Raw genomic sequence first — 21,479 nt, forward strand, 5'->3', positions numbered from 1 at the left:
CTACAAACAGCCATAAATACAGGCCTGTTGCCGAATGACCAAAATGCAGTCACGTGACCATGGGGAGGCATACAACAGAGCTTCAAATCAAGGACATAAGTTCCTTTTAGGGAGTCCATCATAACTATGGATGGTTGCTAAGTGACCAGTCATAGGTCAAGGACTACCTGTATTGCTAAGTTCGTGTTCAATTAAAATGCATGTAGACTTTCTACAATATATCCACTGTATGTTGTCACAAGAAGCCCAATATTATCAAAAAACAAACTGCTGGATAAATGGGCACATTTGAGCAGTCTCAGAGTACTATGACTCCATTAAGTCCCCAAAACAGAGCAAAGGAACTTCTGGTATTGGTTTTTGTTGCAACAAGCCTAGATATAAGTCAGTGCAAAGACAAAAGAAGTAAAAAAAAGACTTTTGTAAGAAGTTGAATTTAAAAAAGAGAAATTCAATAGTGCCAAGTCTTTATTTTTCATAACCTACATTTTTAGAAGTACATTTTATGACACAAAAAGAAAATTATCAAATAAAGTACATGTAGGCTTGATTCCAGTCTTAAATGGAAGTACTGAAAAACTCCATCAGGAAAAAAATGGCCTCCCTATGACATCTTTGCTTTAATGACTTGGCAGCCATCAGCTTGTAGTAACTTTGTCTGCTGCTAACAGTCTGATTTAGGCCTATAACCCCTAATCACTGTAGCAGTTGAAAGGGATAGAGAGATGAGTGGGAACCTTGGTTGGTCAGTGGCCCTGACAATGCACTGCATCCCAGGAATGACATATCTTTGAAAATGGGTTCAAATTCCAGAGAGGCAGAAAAAATTAGAAACAAAAAGAGTGAGTGTTACAGTTTATTGGTTTCTCTGACTAGATGCAAAATTGGAGCAGGCATAGTAGTGGTAGATAGGAAGCCCTAATGCAAAAATACTGTATATGTTAAATATGCTGAAACAAAATTAATATTTGAAAGCATCCTTTGAATAAACAGACTCAGAAGACCCTATATAATTCTACGAGGAGCACCAAAGTAGTCCTACCCCTTCCTGTCCACCATTTCCAATGGGTTTACCCTCTATTAATCTGCAACTCAATAATTTAGGAAACTGAACAGCTAAACAAAAATAGCCTGTGTCGTTGAATAGTCCTGAACTGTTTGAATGTGAAAATGTTAAAAATTACAGGTTATTTGGCATAACACCTTTTTATAATTAAAGCTATCACAGTAAAGTTTCAAACTTTTGTCACAGACTCTTATTTGAGTGAGAATTAGTGTATCAGCCTAGTATAAAGAGCAGCAGCAAATGCATTAAAACAATACAGCCTACCTACTGACCTGCAAGTTATTTTATCAGCTAGCACCATTTAGCTCTATACTTGTGGCCACTTTCTTCTTTGTTTGCAGCTGTTTTATTCATGCTCTCAGCAGGCAAACAAAGATAACTCATAGCTGACCTAAATCATACCTCCTGTCTCACTGCTCCTTTCACTGCTCATTGGGGAAAGGACCAATGTTAAAACCCATTAAATGGTAAGTAAGATGATTTTTTTACTCTCTCCTTGTGTGTCTTCTCAGGAAATAACAAACAAGACTCAACTTGCCAATTTAAACACTGCAGTGCAAGGAGCAAGCTGGTTTGTTTCTTTTTCTTTAGATAAGGGATAATTATAAATAGCAGCAACTTATGTTAGGAGATCAGCTGCCCTAGTGTTTTTGTTTGTTTTTAAGTAGCTATGTGGAAATTTAAGTCCAGCTTTACTAACATGTTGCCCTAAGAGAGGTTGAGTGTACTTGGGGTGGGATCTTCTGGTGGCAATGTTGTTTCTTTCTAATACACTAAAATAATACTACTAATTTCAGTTCCTAAGAATTGAAATTTACACTGCACCCCTATGTTCCACATGAATGAAATGCAAAACTTCCAGAAAGTGTTTAAAATGTCAGGACTTTTAAAGACAGACTTCTTTCCATTCTCCTTTGCAGTGAAGAGGTAGACTCAACTCAGCATATCAGCGTAAAGAAAAAGATACAATGGAAAAACAAAGTAATATTCAAACCACAACACTTAATTTATCTACATCCAGTTCAACAGCAACATTGATAATATATCAAGTTTTAATGGTACCTTTTTATGTTGATTATTTACACCTGTACAAGCAAAAGCACACACTTCCAAGTGCACATTTTAATACAGTATTGACTATTTCCATTTACAGATATTTCAACATTTTGAAAAAGATCAACTGCTTCAGTTCTTTTAAGGTATATTACAAAAACTGCCACTACAATCTTTACTACAGTATGTTTACCCAGTAAGACCAGTGACAATACATATATACTGTAACTGAGTAATTCGGTATATACCACCCTGTACTAACCCTTAAGAGGGTCAGACCTCAATAATTCTAAGTTGTCTTATACAAAAGTTAAGGCAAAGTCATTTTCAAGTTTAAATAAAATGCAAGTTTTTAAAGATTGGATGGAAATAATTCTTTAAAAAAACACATATGTTTAAATAAACCTTTCTCTCTCTGTGTGTATGTGGGATAAACTGTACTTAGCAGGAACACCTTTTGATCTGAACCATCTGCTGCTTAAACACTCAAAGGAAAAACTCTAGGTATTTAAAAGAAAAATAATTTCTCAGCATCTTTATTAGTAACTTGTTAATTTAAGTGCAGCCTTGTTCTTCAGAAAGCATGTCACTTCTAAAGTAAGTGTGACAAATTTCACCCCAGGCAGGACACAGGGCAATCTCTTCCTTCCACATACATGCACACACAAAAAACCACCATCAATTCATGGACTAAAAAAAATTAAGTCCATATGCCAATGTTGGTAGTTACAGAAGGTGTTAGCACTCAGATTAAGGTATGAACTCTTTCAAAGAGCATTTGGAGCCAGTTTTAAAAACTTATAAAGAGCATAGGAGTTAAGCCAGTAAAGGGTTCAAAATTAGCTTACTCAGTTGAGGAAAGGAAAAAAATTGATTTTTTGTCACAAGAGTGCTATTGTGCTATCTTGTGAAAAACAGCTATTAGCTTGCATGTGCCATGGACAAGGGCATATTTACTTAATTTAATTCATAATGTGCTTTTTTCTTTTCCTGAAATTCAAGGTATTTTAGTTTGGATTGAGAAATTGGTTAGTTGCTTGCAGTCTATCAACACAAATAGTTCAGAGAACACTACTCACAGATGATCTTTATGAAGTTCTCCTTTGGTCAAGAACAACAATGGTTGGAATTTAAAATATTAGAATCAGTTTTATGTTTTAAACTTTTTAAAAGTATAGCCTATTTGCTGATGTGCTATAGCAGGTGGAATTTAAAAGGAAAAAGTAAAACTCATCTTACCTGTTTTATAAAACATCTGTTCTGCTTTACACCCTATGCATTAGCTGCTATTGTTAGTATTCAGGATTTTGTTTTGAAGATTCGTACTTACAGCCCAGTTATTTAAAAACTACAGCAGCACTAGTAAGCACTTGCTGCCTAGTAGGTTAGGAAAAAACTCATTAGAGCCAGCTTATAATCACACAGCCACACAGAGGTTTAATAAAAATGGATTTTACATAAATGCATCTTCTGCCTAAGGGGAAAAAATAAGATTTTAAGCATCAACTTAAGTTCAGCACCAACCAAACGTAAGTTTTAGATTAATTAAACCCTGACAGAGTTGACTGTTTGCTCAAGGGGAATTTGATGGGGATGCAAGAAAGGGGAGGAAAAATCTATTTTATAAAGAAACAAAAAGAAACAACAAACAATGAAAAATATCTAGCAAGCATTTCATATACTTCATGCCCCCTGTAAGCTTTTAACCAGCAACTCCTTTGTATTCTGAGTGGCAACATGGGGTAACTTCATAGTGAAAACTTCTTGAAATTCATCCTAAGTACTAGTTTCATTGAGGAGATTTGGGAGGGGCATTCTATTGTTTAGTTAGACATTTCCCAATGGCTGGAGAAAGAGGTGACCTCCATCCTGATGGTCTCTGTTCGTCTTTAGACTTCACAGGAGGCAATTCTTTGCTTCTTTCTAGTGTTTCTGTGGTCTTCTTTTCCTCTTTCCCACAACCAACAGTGTTTGGCTTCTGTTCTTTTGGGGACTGTAATGGAGGTGGATCCTTACTAATCCTCTGGCAGATTTCTGCATAACTAGGTTTCCGCCACTCCTGCATTATTAAAAACAAAAAATAAAACTGAACCGTTTTGTTACCATGAGTATTAGCCTGCATAAAATATGAAGGCCATGCTTAGGTTTGTAATTCTCCATGAAGATTTACTCCTTAAGCAATGTTGTTGTTCTGTATAATTGAAATGTAAAGATGAATAGAGTAAGACATTCAATTGTGCACTGGAATCTTGAACCGCTGATGGGCATCACAGCATAATATTTTCAGAGTGATAAAAATCGCACTGCAGTTTCAGTCTCTGTGGAAGTTATTTGGGAAAATAATGTAAGGCATACAGGTAATCCTCAACTTATTACAATTGGGACTGAAATTTCCATCACTAAGCAATGCTGTCATAAAGCGCGACATGACCAATGAAATTCTGTTAACAACAGTAACAGGAGTACCTTCACTAAGTAATGTGGTCACCTGATGTCACATTTTATGACTGAATTGCTTAGTGATAGCACCCCCGGCACTGCTGCTGCTGGTAACTGAATTCCACTAGTTGTTAACCAAGAGCCCACCCCATTCCAAGCCATTTTGGGATTGGTCTCTCCCAGCCATGAGCCTCGGTAACAGACTGCCTCCAGCTCCCCCCGCATTCCTTCTCCCCCATCTTTGCTCTTTTGGTTGCCCTGCACCCTGCCCTGTGGGAAAATAAGCAGCCACATAATCATGCAACTCTGGGGCTACTTGCCATGGTTCAGCTCAGGGGCTTTTTGGTGTGCTGCACCTCTGGGGCTGTAGGAAACTCCTGAGCTGCAGTGTGAGTTCACAGCCACCCCTAGAAGCCTCAGCAGCATGCCACAAAATGGCTTCTTGGTGTGCTGTGGGTCTAGGGCTACAAGAAGACCCTTAGCCACAGCACAGCGCAAAGCCCAGCCCCAGCATAGCCCAGTAGTGCGGCACAAAGCTGCAGCCACCCCAGGAAGCCACCGCTGCCACAGTGAGCTGAAGTACCCCTGTGGTTGAGTGGGCTGCCAAATGCCCAATTTTTGGTCATGTGACTGCAAGGGTGCTGCAATGACCATAACTGTGGGGACTTGTCACTATAACTTCAAATGGTTGCTTAACGAATGGACATAAGTCAAGGAATACCTGTATGAGCAAATATCAGGAGGTTGGCTGAAACACAGTCACAATGAGATATGAACCTGCATGAACCACAGTTACTATGCCATGGTTGGTAAATAAACCCCAACTGCTTTAATTCAAACAACAGAGTCATAATACAAGGCTTTCAAATTAAAATGGCTAGATTTGCATAACAAACAATGGCATGGTTTTTTATGGTTTTTATGGTTTTTATGGTTTAGTTCTTGATTCTCGGCAAGTAATAGCTTTGGAAGATAGATATTAACGTATCTGTTTTTGACACAGTGAATTCACTGCCAAAATGCCATTTTGACTATTTTGCTGCTGGTGTTTAATTGTAACTTTTTGATTCAACATGTCATAATTTCAAGGCTTATAAGCCTGCCCTCTGTAAAAAAGCTGGAATTCAGAGGTTAGAGAGATCTTTGAAAAGTATGATGGCCTCTGACTTCTGGTTTGCGTTGCAGCAGGATGGGACACAGGAAGGCAGGGCTCTGCCTTCCGCACCCGATTTCGCCCTGCTAGGGGACCTAAAAAGGGCCTAAAATCGCACCAAAGAGGTGATGAAGAGGAAGGGTGCCTTGTTGATCATGGAGAGACGGCTGTCTTTCCGTTCGATCCAAGGAAAGCCCTCCAAACCGGCAGGGGAAAGACCAACTACATTCCTGTGGCCAGCCATTGGCTGCTGACAACCGAAGAAGAAAAAAAGCACAAATTTATTTATTTATTTATTTATTTATTTTTGGGACTTATATGCCGCCCTATCTCCCAAGGGACTCAGGGCGGCTTACAACAATAAAAACAACAATACAAAAATTAAAAAAACGAATTAAATAACAGCCCCAAAATAATTTAACTAGGGAGGGAGAAAGGAACTGGAAGTTGTTTAAGGAATATAAATGGGTGGATTCCCCCCCACCCCCAAATACCCTACCTAAATTGTCTTCCTCATGCCAAGCAATTTTTTACAAAAATAGAAAGAAAATTCCTGGGCAATCTAATTGCCCTGGCTTGGAAAGCTACATGGCAAAGAAAGAAAGCGAGAGTCAGATTTAAAAAACAGAAGATTTGTCCTTTTAGAGGGGGCATTATCTGTTTAAATACTTGTTTGAATAAGATTAAAAGAACGGATGACCCTTATATATAATTAGACTTTTATAATGAAAGATATGATTTAGAACTAAGCATTTTTTTCCTTTTTTTGATATGGGAAATATGAAGAGGAGGATTGATATGAATAAAACTTTTAGCTATATAAATGTAATTAATATTGAGAAAATCATAACTGATAAAGATAGTTCAAATAATGATGGGAAATCAAACCTTAACAAGAGCATGAAAAACAGAATATTGATTAATGAATTGACATTATTGATTTATGAATTATTATTTGTATGATATTAGTAAAATATGATGAAGATGCTTATATTTTTAACTCTGTATACATTAAAAGTACCAAAAATTGTAATTGTGTAATGAGGGGAAAATGGAAAAAATATGGAGAAGAAAGGATAGGGGAAAAAATATTGGATTGTGTAGTATTGAACAGATTTATATTGAAGAAGTCAATGTTAAATATTTGAACCCAGACATGTTGTTTACTAAGCACTAAAGACTGTAATTCTTAAAAATCAATAAAACTTTTATAAAAAAAGTGATGTTTTCTTCGAAACTATCAGAACAGCTGGATTTGCATAATACACTAAGTCAAAACAAAACATCACTTGATGGCTTAGTGTGTGTTTTTGTGGCAATACATCTCTCCTCTAAAATAACTAAAAATGAAAATGAAAAGCTAAAAACCTAAAGGTCCTCATCAACTTCTTATAAAAATCAAAATGCACTTACTGCTACAAAAGTCCCATTGACTTGTAATGATTTACAAGCAGTAGAAAGAACAGAAGAAAGTCTTTCAATATTTTGAGTTTCTCTCTGCTGTTTGTCCATAACTGTGGGATCACTGTAATAGAAAGGAAGATGTGATTATAATGAAAATACCTCAATTCTATCTTCTGCACAGTGACATCCATATGCAAAAGGCAGATCACCACTATGGGAACAAAATGTATCTATCTGTATTGTAAGAAACTTTATCTTGGAGACGGACGGATACTTCTCACAACATTGACAATCAAGCTGTAAATCAGTATTTGCTTTTGCACAATTCAGACAAAAAATATAGGTAGCTGGTATTACATAAGCAGTGTTATTTATGAAAAGTTCAAGAGCTATTGACATAATGACATCTAGCCTTTTGATAATATAAAATTCAAAACAATATTTTGAAAGCTTTGTATTATGAGGTCCTTACTAGGGAGATTGAGATGAGGAAGAAGATTGTTCAAATGTCCCTGGCAGAGTAGAAGAAACTGGCAAAGAAGGCTCATGAGGAATTCTAGATGCTACGATGTTTGTACTTACACCCACACAATGATCTTTTGTGTTCTGAGGAAAACAAAATTAAAATCATTTAAATTACATTTCAATTCAACACATTATGTTTATAACTTAACATAATACTATTAGAGGCAGAGTTGAAACAAATATATAGTGCATTCAGAAAGTATTCAGACCCCCTTCACTTTTGTCAATTTTGTTATGCTGCAGCCTGATTATACAGTTGTTAAAATTCACTTTTTCCCTCATTAATCTAGACCAGACATGTCAAACTCGTGATGTCACGTGATGTCACGAGACGTATCAGGACTGTTTTGCCATTGCCGGTAATGGGGTGGGCGTGGCTTCCGGATCACGCGTCTGGCCCGTGGGCCGGCAGTTTGACACCCCTGATCTACACTCAGTACCCCATAAATACAAAGTGAAAACAGAATTTTAGAAATGTCTGTAAATTTATTAAAAAGAAAAAACTGAAATATCACATTGGCATAAGTATTCAGACCCTTCACTCACTACTTTGTTGAAGCACCTTTGGCAGCAATTACAGCCTCAAGTGTCTTTGGGTATGATGCGATAAGATCTGCAAACCTGGACTGGGGATTTTCTGCCCTTCTTCCTTGCAAATCCTCTCAAGCTCAGTCAGGTTGGACGGTGACCTGCAGTGAACAGCCATTTTCAGGTTCCTCCAGAGATGTTCAATAGGGTTCAAGTCGGGGCTATGGATGAGCCACTCTATGACATTCACAGAGTTGTCCCTAAGCCACTCCAGTGTTGTCTTGGCTGTGTGCTTAGAATTGTTGTCATGTTGGAAAGTGAACCTTTGGCCCAGTCTGAGGTCCTAAGCACTATGGAACAGGTTTTCACTGAGGATATCCCTGTACTTTGCTCCATTCAGCTTTCCCTCAACCCTGACCAGTCTCTCAGTCCCCACCACCATGCTTCACTGTTGGGATGATACTGGGCAGGTGATGAGCGGTTTCTGGTTTCCTCCAGACATAACATTTAGAATTGAGGCCAAACAGTTCAATATTGGTTTCATCAGACCAGAGAATCTTGTTTCTCACAGTCTGAGTCCTTTGGGTGCTTTTTTGCAAACTCCAAGCAGGCTTTCATGTATTTTGCACTGAGGAAAGGCTTCCGTCTCACCACTGTGCCATAAAGCCAAGATCGGTGGAGAGCTGCAGTGATGGTTGTCCTTCTGGAACTCTGTCCCATCTCCACACAGGCTCTCTGGAGCTCAGTAGGAGTGACCATCAGGTTCTTGGTCATCTTTCTTACTAAGGCCCTTCTGCCCCGTTTGCTTAGTTTTACCGGATGACCAGCTCTTGGAAGAGTCCTGATTGTGCCAAACCTCTTCCATTTGAGAACTATGGAAGCCACTGTGCTGTTAGGAACCTTCAGTGCAGCAGAAATTTTATTGCAGCCTTCCCCAGATCTATGCCTTGCAATAATCCTGTCTCTGAGCTCTGCAGGCAGTTCCTTTGACCTCATGGCTTTTGCTCGCAGGGGTGTCAAACTGCCGGCCCATGGGCCGGATGTGTCATGCTGAAACTGCACCCACGCCATTGCCGGCAATGGAAAAAAAGTCGCAATACATCACAACACATCACGTGACATTGCGAGTTTGACACCCCTGTGCTACAGTATGCATTGTCAGCTGTGAAGCCTTCTATAGAGGTGTGCCTTTCCAAATCATGTCCAATCAATTTACCACAGGTTGACTGCAATCAAGGTGTAGAAACATGTCAGCAACAATCAAGAGAAATAGGAGGCACCTGAGCTAAATTTCACCTGTTGTTGCAAAGGGTCTGAATACTTATGCTGATGTGATATTTCAGTTTTTTCTTTTTAATAAATTTACAGACATTTCTAAAATTCTGTTTTCACTTTGTCCATATGGGGTACTGAGTGTAGATTAATGAGAAAAAAAATGAATTTCAACAACTGTAGAATCAGGCTGCAGCATAACAAAATTGACAAAAGTAAAGGGGTTCTGAATACTTTCTGAATGCACTGTATGTATGTATTGGCAAGTCCACTACTAAGTACAACAGTGCTATAGCTAGTCCTCAACTTATGACAGGTAGCAAACGAAAAATCTTATGACCAGCATTAAAAGTTCTGCACCCCATCCCTGGTAACATTACCACATTTTGGCCGTTCAACAACCAGGCCCTATTTACAGTCATTCAGTGCCCCACAGTCATATGATGTTTACTTCCTGTTTCCAGGAAAAAAAAGCCCCATAGCTAACAATGGATTTGCTTTACAACCTCCTTATTCAGATAACCACCACCACCACAAAAAGGTCGTAAAATTGGATCTGGTCATGTGGTGACCTGCTTTATGACCGCCATGACTTACAGCCGAAATTATGGGCTCAATGATGGTGGTAAGCTGAGGACTACCTGTATACAAAATTGACTATTAGCCTGCTGGAGAAAGTAGAACTAAGATGGGTGTTCCAGAGCCTCTTTTCCCAGAGCAATCACAAATACCGTTAAGAGATTACAGTGAGGGAAAAAATTATTTGATCCCCTGATGATTTTGTACATTTGCCCACTGACAAAGAAATGAACAGTCTATAATTTTAATGGTAGGTTTATTTTAACAGTGAGAGACAGAATAAGAACAAAAAATCCAAAAAAATGCATTTCAAAAAAGTTATAAATTGATTTGCATTTTAATGAGTGAAATAAGTATTTGATCCCCTATCAATCAGCAAGATTTCTGGCTCCCAGGTGTCTTTTATACAGGTAACGATCTGAGATTAGGAGCACTCTCTTAAAGGGAGTGCTCCTAATCTCAGCTTGTTACCTGTAAAAAGGACACCTGTCCACAGAAGCAATATGTAAGGACGGGACTGCCTCAACTACAGGTGAAACTCAAAAAACTAGAATATCGTGCAAAAGTTCATTTATTTCAGTAATGCAACTTAAAAGGGGGAACTAATATATGAGATAGACTCAGGTGCCACAGTGTCATGAGAAGCCAGAGATTTAGCGGGCTTCTCAAGGTCTCTCCTGGTTTTGTTTCTCAACGGTCCCAGGCTCTGTTGTCTGGAGGTGAGGCAGATGTTTTCAGGTCACATTCCTCTCGCCCAGAGTAGAATGAAGCAGATAATATTCCCCCTGCAGGCTCCCTCCCCCAATAATATGGCAAGCCCCGAAAATACATAGGCAAAAGCAAGAGAGGGAAAAGGGAAGGATTCAAGGCAAGTACAATTGAGGGGCTCTGATACAATAAGATTCCAAACTCTCCACCATGGCCAAGACCAAAGTGCTGTCCAAGGATGTCAGGGACAACAAGATTGTAGAAGTACACAAGGCTGGAATGGGCTACAAGACTATCCCCAAGGAGCTTGGTGAAAAGGTGACAACAGTTGGTGTGATTATTCGCAAATGCAAGAAACACAAAATAACTGTCAATCTCCCTCGGTCTGGGGCTCCATGCAAGATCTCACCTCGTGGAGTTTCAATGATCATGAGAACGGTGAGGAATCAGCCCAGAACTACATGGGAGGATCTTGTCAATGATCTCAAGGCAGCTGGGACCATAGTCACCAAGAAAACAATTGGTAACGCACTACGCCGTGAAGGACTGAAATCCTGCAGCACCCGTAAGGTTCCCCTGCTCAAAAAACTACATGTACAGGCCTGCCTGAAGTTTGCCAATGAACATCTGAATGATTCAAAGGAGAACTGGGTGAAAGTGTTGTGGTCAGATGAAACCAAAATCGAGCTCTTTGGTATCAACTCAACTCGTCATGTTTGGAGGAGGAGAAATGCTGCCTATGACCCCAAGAACACCATCCCCACCGTCAAACATGGAGGTGGAAACATTATTGTGTTTTTCTGCTAAGGGGACAGGACACCTTCACCGCATCAAAGGGGCCATGTACCGTCAAATCTTGGGTCAGAACCTCCTTCTCTCAGCCAGGGCATTGAAAATGGGTTGTGGATAGGTATTCCAGCATGGCAATCACCCAAAACACACAGCCAAGGCAACAAAGGAGTGGCTCAGGAAGAAGCACATTAAGGTCCTGGAGTGGCCTAACCTTAATCCCATAGAAAATCTGTGGAGGGAGCTGAAGTTTCGAGCTGCCAAACATCAGCCTCGAAACCTTAATGACTTGGAGAGGATCTGCAAAGAGTGGGACAAAATGCCTCCTGAGATATGTGCAAACCTGGTGTCCAACTACAAGAAACGCCTGACATCTGTGATTGCCAACAAGGGTTTTGCCACCAAGTAGTAAGTCATGTTTTGCAAAGATGTCAAATACATATTTCACTCATTAAAATGCAAATCAATGTATAACTTTTTTGAAATGCATTTTTCTGGATTTCTTTTGTTGTTATTCTGTCTCTCACTATTAAAATAAACCTACCATTAAAATTGTAGTGTCAATGCTGCTAAAATCGGATGTTCTTGCTTTGACAACATAGGGAGATGCAGCCTTTTTCTTTCCTATGCTTTACTCTTAGAATTAGATGATACTAGGGGAGGAGGAGGAATGTAATGGGAGTTAGTTAGACATAACAATTCAGGGGCTTTTGAAATAAGAGATGATAAGAAATGGGTTGGAGAAGGGAGGGAAAGCTTGCATTTCAAACTAATTGGAGAATGTGATTTATGACTGTTAATCAGAGGAGGGAATTGTTTACGTTTACGTTTTACGTTTTATTTAATTTATATACCGCCCTTCTCCCTGGGGACTCAGGGCGGTTCACAGGGCATATAAATAAAAATACAATACTGTACAAAAGTTAAAACAGAGATTAAATCAATGCCCAGTTAAAAAACAATAATACAATCTAAAATAACAATTTAAAACCCAGCTCCCCCATCAGGCCAGACCGGCCAATTCAAACAAATGGGTCTTCAGACCACGACGGAAAGTTCGGAGGTCCGATGCCGTCCGGAGCTCCACCGGCAGTTGGTTCCACAAAGCCGGGGCACCCACAGAGAAGGCTCTCCCCCTGGGGGCCGCCAGTCGGCATTCCCTGACCGGAGGCACCCTGAGGAGGCCCTCTCTGTGGGAACGCACAGGGCGGAGGGGAGTTGAAGCCGGCAGCAGGTGGTCCCCGAGGTACCCCGGACCCATGCCATGTAGGGACTTAAAGATCATAACCAAGACCTTGAACCTCACCCGGAAGACAACTGGTAACCAATGCAGCTCGCGGAGCAAAGGTGTAACATGGGAGTACCGGGAAACTCCCAAGACATGATACTATGTGTTATGGGGAGGGGAATTCAGATTTCGGCTTTGACCATGTACGTGCCAATGCTATGCAACTTGAATAAAGATTCTTTAAGGTAAACAATGCCTTGAAGTTCTTTGAAGAGTTTCATCTGTCAGAACCATGACATTAAGCTGAAATCTGCAACCTTTCCAAACTAGCTAGGGGTCCTGAGCCCCAGACGCTGTCACTAAACTTGAGGGATACGCTGACAAAGATTCAGGACAGATTTCATCATAGAGAGAGACAAATTGCTTGAAGCCAGCACCTCGGCAGCAGCTGCTACCCTGGGGGGGGGGAGCGACAATGAGCAAGCCGAGGGAGAAGGAGCTTTTTCAAGCCTCCCAGCTGAGGACTTGGGTAAGTGGAAATGCCTGCCTGCAGCTCATAGCCAGTTAATGGAAAGATTTGAAGGGCTAGAGCAGAAAAGCAGAAATCAACTCCTGCTGAGAGGAGCCTACAGTGCCTCCATTGCAGATCAGACAGCCTTCCAGACCCTGTCTTCCCCTGCCAGGGCCTCCAGCCCTACAGAGAGAAAGAACCCCAGTCTGAGGCCTCTGCAGCAATGGGGAGTTTGGCAGCCCCCGCAGGTGGATGGTCAACAACCTCTGAGCTTGCCAAAGCTAATAGAGGCCTTGCAACAGCCTGGGGTGGTGCAGAAGCCAGGAGATCAGCAGCTGGTGGGAGGACGACCACAGCAAGGAGATCGGTCACCGGCCCCGAACGTACAGCAACCACTGAGGGGTCTGCAAATGAAGGAGATCCAGCAGCAATCCCCACCCATACAGCAACCATTGAAGGGCCTACATCAGCAGAGGGCACCACAACTCTACAGGGAGTGCAGAATTATTAGGCAAATGAGTATTTTGACCACATCATCCTCTTTATGCATGTTGTCTTACTCCAAGCTGTATAGGCTCGAAAGCCTACTACCAATTAAGCATATTAGGTGATGTGCATGTCTGTAATGAGAAGGGGTGTGGTCTAATGACATCAACACCCTGTATCAGGTGTGCATAATTATTAGGCAACTTCCTTTCCTTTGGCAAAATGGGTCAAAAGAAGGACTTGACAGGCTCAGAAAAGTCAAAAATAGTGAGATATCTTGCAGAGGGATGCAGCACTCTTAAAATTGGAAAGCTTCTGAAGCGTGATCATCGAACAATCAAGCGTTTCATTCAAAATAGTCAACAGGGTCGCAAGAAGCGTGTGGAGAAACCAAGGCGCAAAATAACTGCCCATGAACTGAGAAAAGTCAAGCGTGCAGCTGCCAAGATGCCACTTGCCACCAGTTTGGCCATATTTCAGAGCTGCAACATCACTGGAGTGCCCAAAAGCACAAGGTGTGCAATACTCAGAGACATGGCCAAGGTAAGAAAGGCTGAAAGACGACCACCACTGAACAAGACACACAAGCTGAAACGTCAAGACTGGGCCAAGAAATATCTCAAGACTGATTTTTCTAAGGTTTTATGGACTGATGAAATGAGAGTGAGTCTTGATGGGCCAGATGGATGGGCCCGTGGCTGGATTGGTAAAGGGCAGAGAGCTCCAGTCCGACTCAGACACCAGCAAGGTGGAGGTGGAGTACTGGTTTGGGCTGGTATCATCAAAGATGAGCTTGTGGGGCCTTTTCGGGTTGAGGATGGAGTCAAGCTCAACTCCCAGTCCTACTGCCAGTTTCTGGAAGACACCTTCTTCAAGCAGTGGTACAGGAAGAAGTCTGCATCCTTCAAGAAAAACATGATTTTCATGCAGGACAATGCTCCATCACACGCGTCCAAGTACTCCACAGCGTGGCTGGCAAGAAAGGGTATAAAAGAAGGAAATCTAATGACATGGCCTCCTTGTTCACCTGATCTGAACCCCATTGAGAACCTGTGGTCCATCATCAAATGTGAGATTTACAAGGAGGGAAAACAGTACACCTCTCTGAACAGTGTCTGGGAGGCTGTGGTTGCTGCTGCACGCAATGTTGATGGTGAACAGATCAAAACACTGACAGAATCCATGGATGGCAGGCTTTTGAGTGTCCTTGCAAAGAAAGGTGGCTATATTGGTCACTGATTTGTTTTTGTTATGTTTTTGAATGTCAGAAATGTATATTTGTGAATGTTGAGATGTTATATTGGTTTCACTGGTAAAAATAAATAATTGAAATGGGTATATATTTGTTTTTTGTTAAGTTGCCTAATAATTATGCACAGTAATAGTCACCTGCACACACAGATATCCCCCTAAAATAGCTATAACTAAAAACAAACTAAAAACTACTTCCAAAAATATTCAGCTTTGATATTAATGAGTTTTTTGGGTTCATTGAGAACATGGTTGTTGTTCAATAATAAAATTAATCCTCAAAAATACAACTTGCCTAATAATTCTGCACTCCCTGTATGCTAACAAGCAGCAGGAAGTTCAACAACAGCCCCCACCCAGGCAGCTGTGTTTGGGAGACCCCTGGCAGCCCAGTAGGTTGCAACTGCAGATATTAAAACCACATCAGGGGGCGTGGCCACAGCCCCTGAACGTGCAACCCCTGGGCATGCAGCAGCAGTCAGGATGGGACCAGCAGCAACTGGGGGTGCAACTGTCACAGTGGGGAGCCCAGCAGCCAGTGATTGCTCCACCTTTCAGACCAACCTTCGATGGGGACCCAGAGAAACTGATTTTTTTCCTCAACCATGTGCGCTCCCATTTGAACTGCTGAGCCTATCTCTACCCAGACCCAGCCGCTATTGTCGATGTGATTGCGTCCAGTCTAGAGGGAGAGGCATCTGAATGGCTGAATAATTTATATAATGAGCAAGCCCCTGAATTGGAGGACCCCCACCTCTTCCTCCTAGGACTGAAAGGTTTGAGGACCCATCTATTGCCCTTAAAGCAGAAGAACAAATCCATAAGATAAAACAAGCCAGCAAGCCTGCTCTGGAGTACATACGAGAGTTTCGCAAGATAGCTGGTCGCATAGAGAGGTGGCCTGAGCAGTCCCTAGTCCATCACTTCAAAGAAGGATTAGACGATCACCTCTCTCAGGCCTGCATCTATCGAGCAGTACCTGATCAGCTGCAAGAATGGTACCAGGCAGCGGTAAAGCTAGATGTTCAGCTTGCCCGCTACAAGAAACCTCCCCCACCTGAAGCCGAGTCAAGGCCAGAGCAACCCAAATGACAACCAACCCCCCGAAACCCTCCAACTGCTACGGCTTCTGAAAGACACAGGACACCTGCAGGCCCACCAATCAAGTGCTTCCGATGCGAACAGCAGGGACATCGAGCAGCAAATTGTACAGTCCCCTACCCCCAACAGCAGAATAGATCAGGACCAGGACTAGCAGTGAGAAAGAAGGCTGCCCAGCAGCCAACAAGAGAGAAATCCAACCAGATCACACAAGAGCCTGTTGCCCAGGTCACATCCCCCACACAGGAGGATGCTGGAACTCATTTTGGACCCGCCCCCGCTCTACCCTCTTTTGACAACGACAGAGAACGATCCGATGATGAGTCGACATGTCCCACCTTTTGCATTGCCTGCCAAACTTATAATCCCTAAGTCGGGGGCACAAGTATACTTAAAAGTGCTAGTCGATTCTGGATGCTCCCGATGCGTCATTAGCCTGCCATCTGCCATGAAAATGGGCATACGAGCAAAACTACTCTCCAAGCCCATAAGATTTGAGCAAGCCGATGGCTCCCTGATGGGAGGAACTTTAGTCATGCAATTAAAGGAGCCCCTATGCCTAGAAATAGGTGAGCACTGGGAGTTTATTCACTTCCTGGTGGCTCCAAAAATGACTGAGACTGTAATCCTAGGATTAGCCTGGTTGGACAAATGGAAGCCGTTTTATCTGGTGAGAGAAAGGAATGAGAACTGTGAGACTACCTATAGGGCCTAAACATCCCACTGATTCAACCGACATTGCAGGACACTTTATGCCACCAAATGAGTGAGCACATATGGCTGCCTCACTGCCACCAGGCGAGCCACTCATCCCCAGCGAGTACCGGGACCAAGCGGAGGCATTTAGTGAGAAAGAATGCGATGCCCTGCCTCCTCACTGATGCAATGTTTGCTCTATTGAACTGTTGCCGGGAGCCAAACTCCCACGGCCGAGAATGTACGCTATGTCCCCCCTTGAAATGGAGGAGATGCAATACGTGGATAAAAACCCAGTGAGGGGATTCATTGAATGAGCCAAGTCTGTGGTGGGAGCCCCTGTGTTGTTTAAAGAAAAAAAGATGGGTCTCTTTGTTTATGTGTTGATTATAAAGGTCTGAACACAGTGAGTGTGGAAAATACCCCCTCCCCCTCCTGAAGGACTTCCTAACCCACCTGGCTAAGGGGAGTGTCTTCACTAAATTAGACCTGAGAGAAGCACATTACCGGGTGAGAATAAAGGAGGGAGATGAGTGGGAAACTGCCTTCAACTGCCCCATGGGGAGCTATCAATTCAAAGTCATGCCATTTGGACTACAGGGGACCCCAGCCGTAGTCATGCAGTTGATTAATGAGGTCCTACATGATCATTTATACAAAGGGGTTCTGCTGTACCTTGATGACATCCTGATATACAGTGCGAATATGATCCGTCAGCAATTTTGGTGGCCGGTGCTAAAACAGGATGTGGAAAACTATATCAGGAGTTGTGCTGTACTGTATGTGCCACCATGAAAAGAATTCCAGGGAAACCCTCTGGATTACTGCAGCTGCTGGCAGACCCTTCTCAACCATGGGAAGAAATAGCTATGAACTTTATAGTAGACCTACCTGAAAGTAGAGGAAATACTGTCATCTGGACTGTGATAGACCTGTTTTCGAAGCATGCTCATTTCACCACCTGCAAAGGACTCCCATCAGCCCAACGACTGACTAAATTGTTCCTGAAACATATCTACCGGCTGCATGGCACCCCTAAGCGAATAATTTTGGAGAGGGGGTTGCAGTTGACAGCAAAGTTTTGGAGGAGCTTTCTTAAATTAATTGGATCATCTCAAGGCCTATCATCTGCTTTCCATCCAGCTACCAATGGAGCTGCGGAATCCGCTAACAAGATGGTGGAGCAATATCTCAGATGTTATGTTTCATACCAACAAACAAGCTGGACCGAACTCCTCCCTTTCGCAGAGGTGGCTTACACGCCTTTCAGGGTAGCCACAGGAAAAGAGTTCAACACAATACCTGAATACCCTCAATTGCCCTCCGCTTCCCAGACACTTGATCAATGGGTGAAGGGGTAGGAAGAACTTTGGAGAAACACAAAAACTGCTTTAAAAAATACTTCCAAGACATATAAAAAGCAGGCTGATAAAAAGAGGGCTCCCCAAAGAACATTCCAAGTTGGGGAAAAGGTTTATCTGTCAACTAAATACTTATGCCTCAAATTACCCAGTAAGAAATTAGGACCTAAATTCTTGGGGCCTTTCCCCATTGTAAGGATCATCAACCCAGTCACAGTAGAATTGAAACTCCCTAGGCTTTTAGGGAGAGTTCACCCTGTCTTCCATTGCAGCTTGCTGAAACCTTTTCAGGACTCCACTTTAAGACACCCCCCCTTATAAGATGGCTCCCGGGCCCCTCGTAGTGGCGGGTCAGACTCACTATGAAGTGAAACATATTCTTGACTCTAAATTTTTTAAAGGGAAACTGCACTACCTAGTACAGGGGTAGGCAACCTTGGCTCTTTCATGACTTGTGGACTTCAAGTCCCAGAATTCCTGTGCCAGCATGGCTCAACTTGGAAATTCTCTCTTTCCCCTCAGCATGGCTGGCTCAGGAATTCTGGGAGTTGAAGTCCACGAGTCATAAAAGAGCCAAGGTTGCCTACCCCTCACCTAGTACAATGGAAAGGATACTCGTTGTCTGAAGGCACTTGGGTGAAATCTAGCGATGTGAAAGCTGACAGACTCATCAAAAGGTTCTATAGGAAACACCCTAACAAACCGAGAGATAGTCCCTAACATATGCTTTTGTTTACGCTACAGGGTCTATCCTTTTTGTAAGGGGGGCTGGATGTCAATGCTGCTAACATCGGATGTTCTTGCTTGACAACATAGGGAGATGTAGCCTTTTTCTTTCCTATGCTTTACTCTTAGAATTAGATGATACTGGGGGAGGAGGAGGAATATGATGGGAGTTAGTTAGACATAACAATTTAGGGGCTTTTGAAATAAGAGATGATAAGAAATGGCGGGTTAGAGAAGGGAGGGAAGCCTTGCATTTCAAACTAATTGGAGAATGTGATTTATGGCTGTTAATCAGAGGAGGGAATCGTGCTTTGATACTATGTGTTTAGAGGAGGGGAATTCAGATTTCGGCTTCGACCATGTATATGCCGATGCTGTGCAACTTGAATAAAGATTCTTTAAGGTAAACAATGCCTCGAAGTTCTTTGAAGAGTTTCATCTGTCGGAACCATGACACATAGATTGATCATTTCTTTGTCAGTGGGCAAATGTACAAAATCAGCAGTGGATCAAATTAATTTTTTCCCTCACTGCATGATTTTCAGAGTGAACATGTGTCCCCAAATTCACCCTTGCCCGACATCTGTGGATTTTTACTTTTTCTTTTGATGTTGCAACAATCACATTTGACAACCGGTTTTCAAACAAGTCTTCAGTCTTTAGATTCCCAGCAGCTCCAGGCAATGGAGGAAAACTGGACAATCCCAGCTCAAAACCTGGAGACGGTGGCTTTGGAGTGGGTGGAGACTGCATTTGTCCTGTCTGAAAGAGAAGCATAGGGTACAAAAGCGAGGCAACATCAATCCTCAAGCAAAAAGGGCACAAACTGTTAGGAAACAGCAAAAATCTAAAGAAACACAACTGTATACATGTAGTGGACTAATAACTCCATCCATCCTCCAATTTGTAGGCTGCCCAACTCAAAAAATGATTTTAAGGCTGTCTTTGAAGGCAGAAGACTGGGAGGGGAGCAAATCTCCAGAGGGTGCTGTCCCAGAGGGCAGGTAATACAACAAAGAAAGCTCTTTACCATTATCTCATTTGAAGAAGCCAAGGTGAATAGAATTTTGTTAAGTTTCTACTTTAAGATGTAAAGAGTTAGTGCAGATTTTCTGGGCACAACCTAAGTTTTATCCATGAAAAGCAACTACCCAGAGAGATGGAAAGATTCAATACTATTCACTAGGGAGAAATGGTTGGTGAAATTGACAGATCTTGCTGAGATGGGTAAATTAACTTATTTGATTAGAGAAAATACACTATCTATATTGGTGACTGGAAATCTCTTATGGACTTTTTGTGTAAAACTGAAACAAATGAACTTGTAATTTATGGTTTTTGATGTTTACACAAGACAGATTATAGAAAGAAGAGTATTATGATGTAACTTTAGAGAGAGAGGTTAAAATATAATTGTACTTATAACTGCTGTGAACAATATCAGAAGCCACTTTGTATGTATTTGCTTTCTTTTCTATTTTTCTTCAACTTTTTTCTTTTCTTGCACTTTTTGCTTTCTCTTCACTTTTTTTCTTATTTACTTTATATTAGCTTGGTGTTAGTTTTTATCTTCTTTTTTTAAAGTTAGAATTTCCAAGCATTAAGTGCCATTAAAATGTTTTTTCACCTTACCAATATGACCAAAGTATGAAACAAAATAGCATTAAATGCAAGCATATCTCTGTTCTGTGGGGAAAAATGGAAAGGCAAATTCTAGTCTTCAAACAAAACATTATGCCACTTAAAAGCATAAGGAAAAAGAGGTTGAAATTATAGTTGGTAGGGAGAGAATAAGAACATGGTTAGTTAAAAAACCTAGGAGTATGTGGGAAAGCATTGAGACCTAAAATGAGAATCGGTTATTTTGTTATGGGAGAATTTTCTATGTTTTGTAGAACAGATTCATTTTGGTCAGAAAAGGAATTCAAAAGGAGGAAGAGGAGGAGGAGGAGGAAGAGGAGATTGTTGTAAAATTGCTTTAACAACTTGAACATCTGATGCAAATTTGAGTCAGCAGCAACCTTGGCATTTACCTCATGACAATTTGGAGTTACTTAGAATATATGTTTTTATTGCTTAGTTGCTGTATAACATCACTTCAAATCATTCCACACTGAGGCTGTGTTAGTCAAGAATCTTCTAGCCTCAGGTAAACAACTAGACATCACATACTCACCGTGAACTTGTCATCTCTCTTTTTTCGATAGCCATAAACATTTTTTCTGGAAGGAAAGAAGTCATCGTTATTGCTGATTAGGTAAGTTTGTTATAGAAATGGCCAATACATCTTAGTATGTAAAAGTAAAAAGTTGAGGCTGTAATGTTGCTATCTTATTCTACTGTACTATAAAGAGTCAGAAGTCAATATTTTTCTTTTCATTTTTCCCCTTTACACTACACTTATTTCTCTTCCCTTTTCGTCCTCCATTGTCCCACTGTATTCACTTTCTTTTGTATTTTATATCTTGATAAACTTAATAACATTATTACAAAAAGAAGTCATCATATTTAGTAATTTACTCTTTGTTTTCATAGATATCATATTAAATGTGATTGTTGTCAAGCCCTGCCGGCTTGTCACTCTTCGGGGACGCCTCGGCAGC

The 21,479-nt window shown here is 41.4% G+C and overlaps 1 protein-coding gene across 1 annotated transcript in view; it reads right to left on the reverse strand.

Annotated features, from left to right (window-relative positions):
• Window positions 1–460: 460 nt before the first annotated feature.
• Window positions 461–21,479, reverse strand: part of LOC310648205 (la-related protein 4B-like) — a 138,677-nt gene continuing 117,658 nt past the window's right edge. The window contains 6 exon segments of the mRNA XM_083375955.1: window positions 461–3,935; window positions 3,939–4,178; window positions 7,125–7,236; window positions 7,588–7,721; window positions 19,474–19,638; window positions 21,053–21,098. Coding sequence (XP_083232081.1) covers window positions 3,909–3,935; window positions 3,939–4,178; window positions 7,125–7,236; window positions 7,588–7,721; window positions 19,474–19,638; window positions 21,053–21,098 — 724 coding nt within the window. The 3' untranslated portion in view covers window positions 461–3,908.

The sequence above is a fragment of the Vipera ursinii genome (assembly GCF_947247035.1).
Source record: "Vipera ursinii genome assembly, chromosome: W".
Taxonomy (NCBI): Eukaryota; Metazoa; Chordata; class Lepidosauria; order Squamata; family Viperidae; genus Vipera; species Vipera ursinii.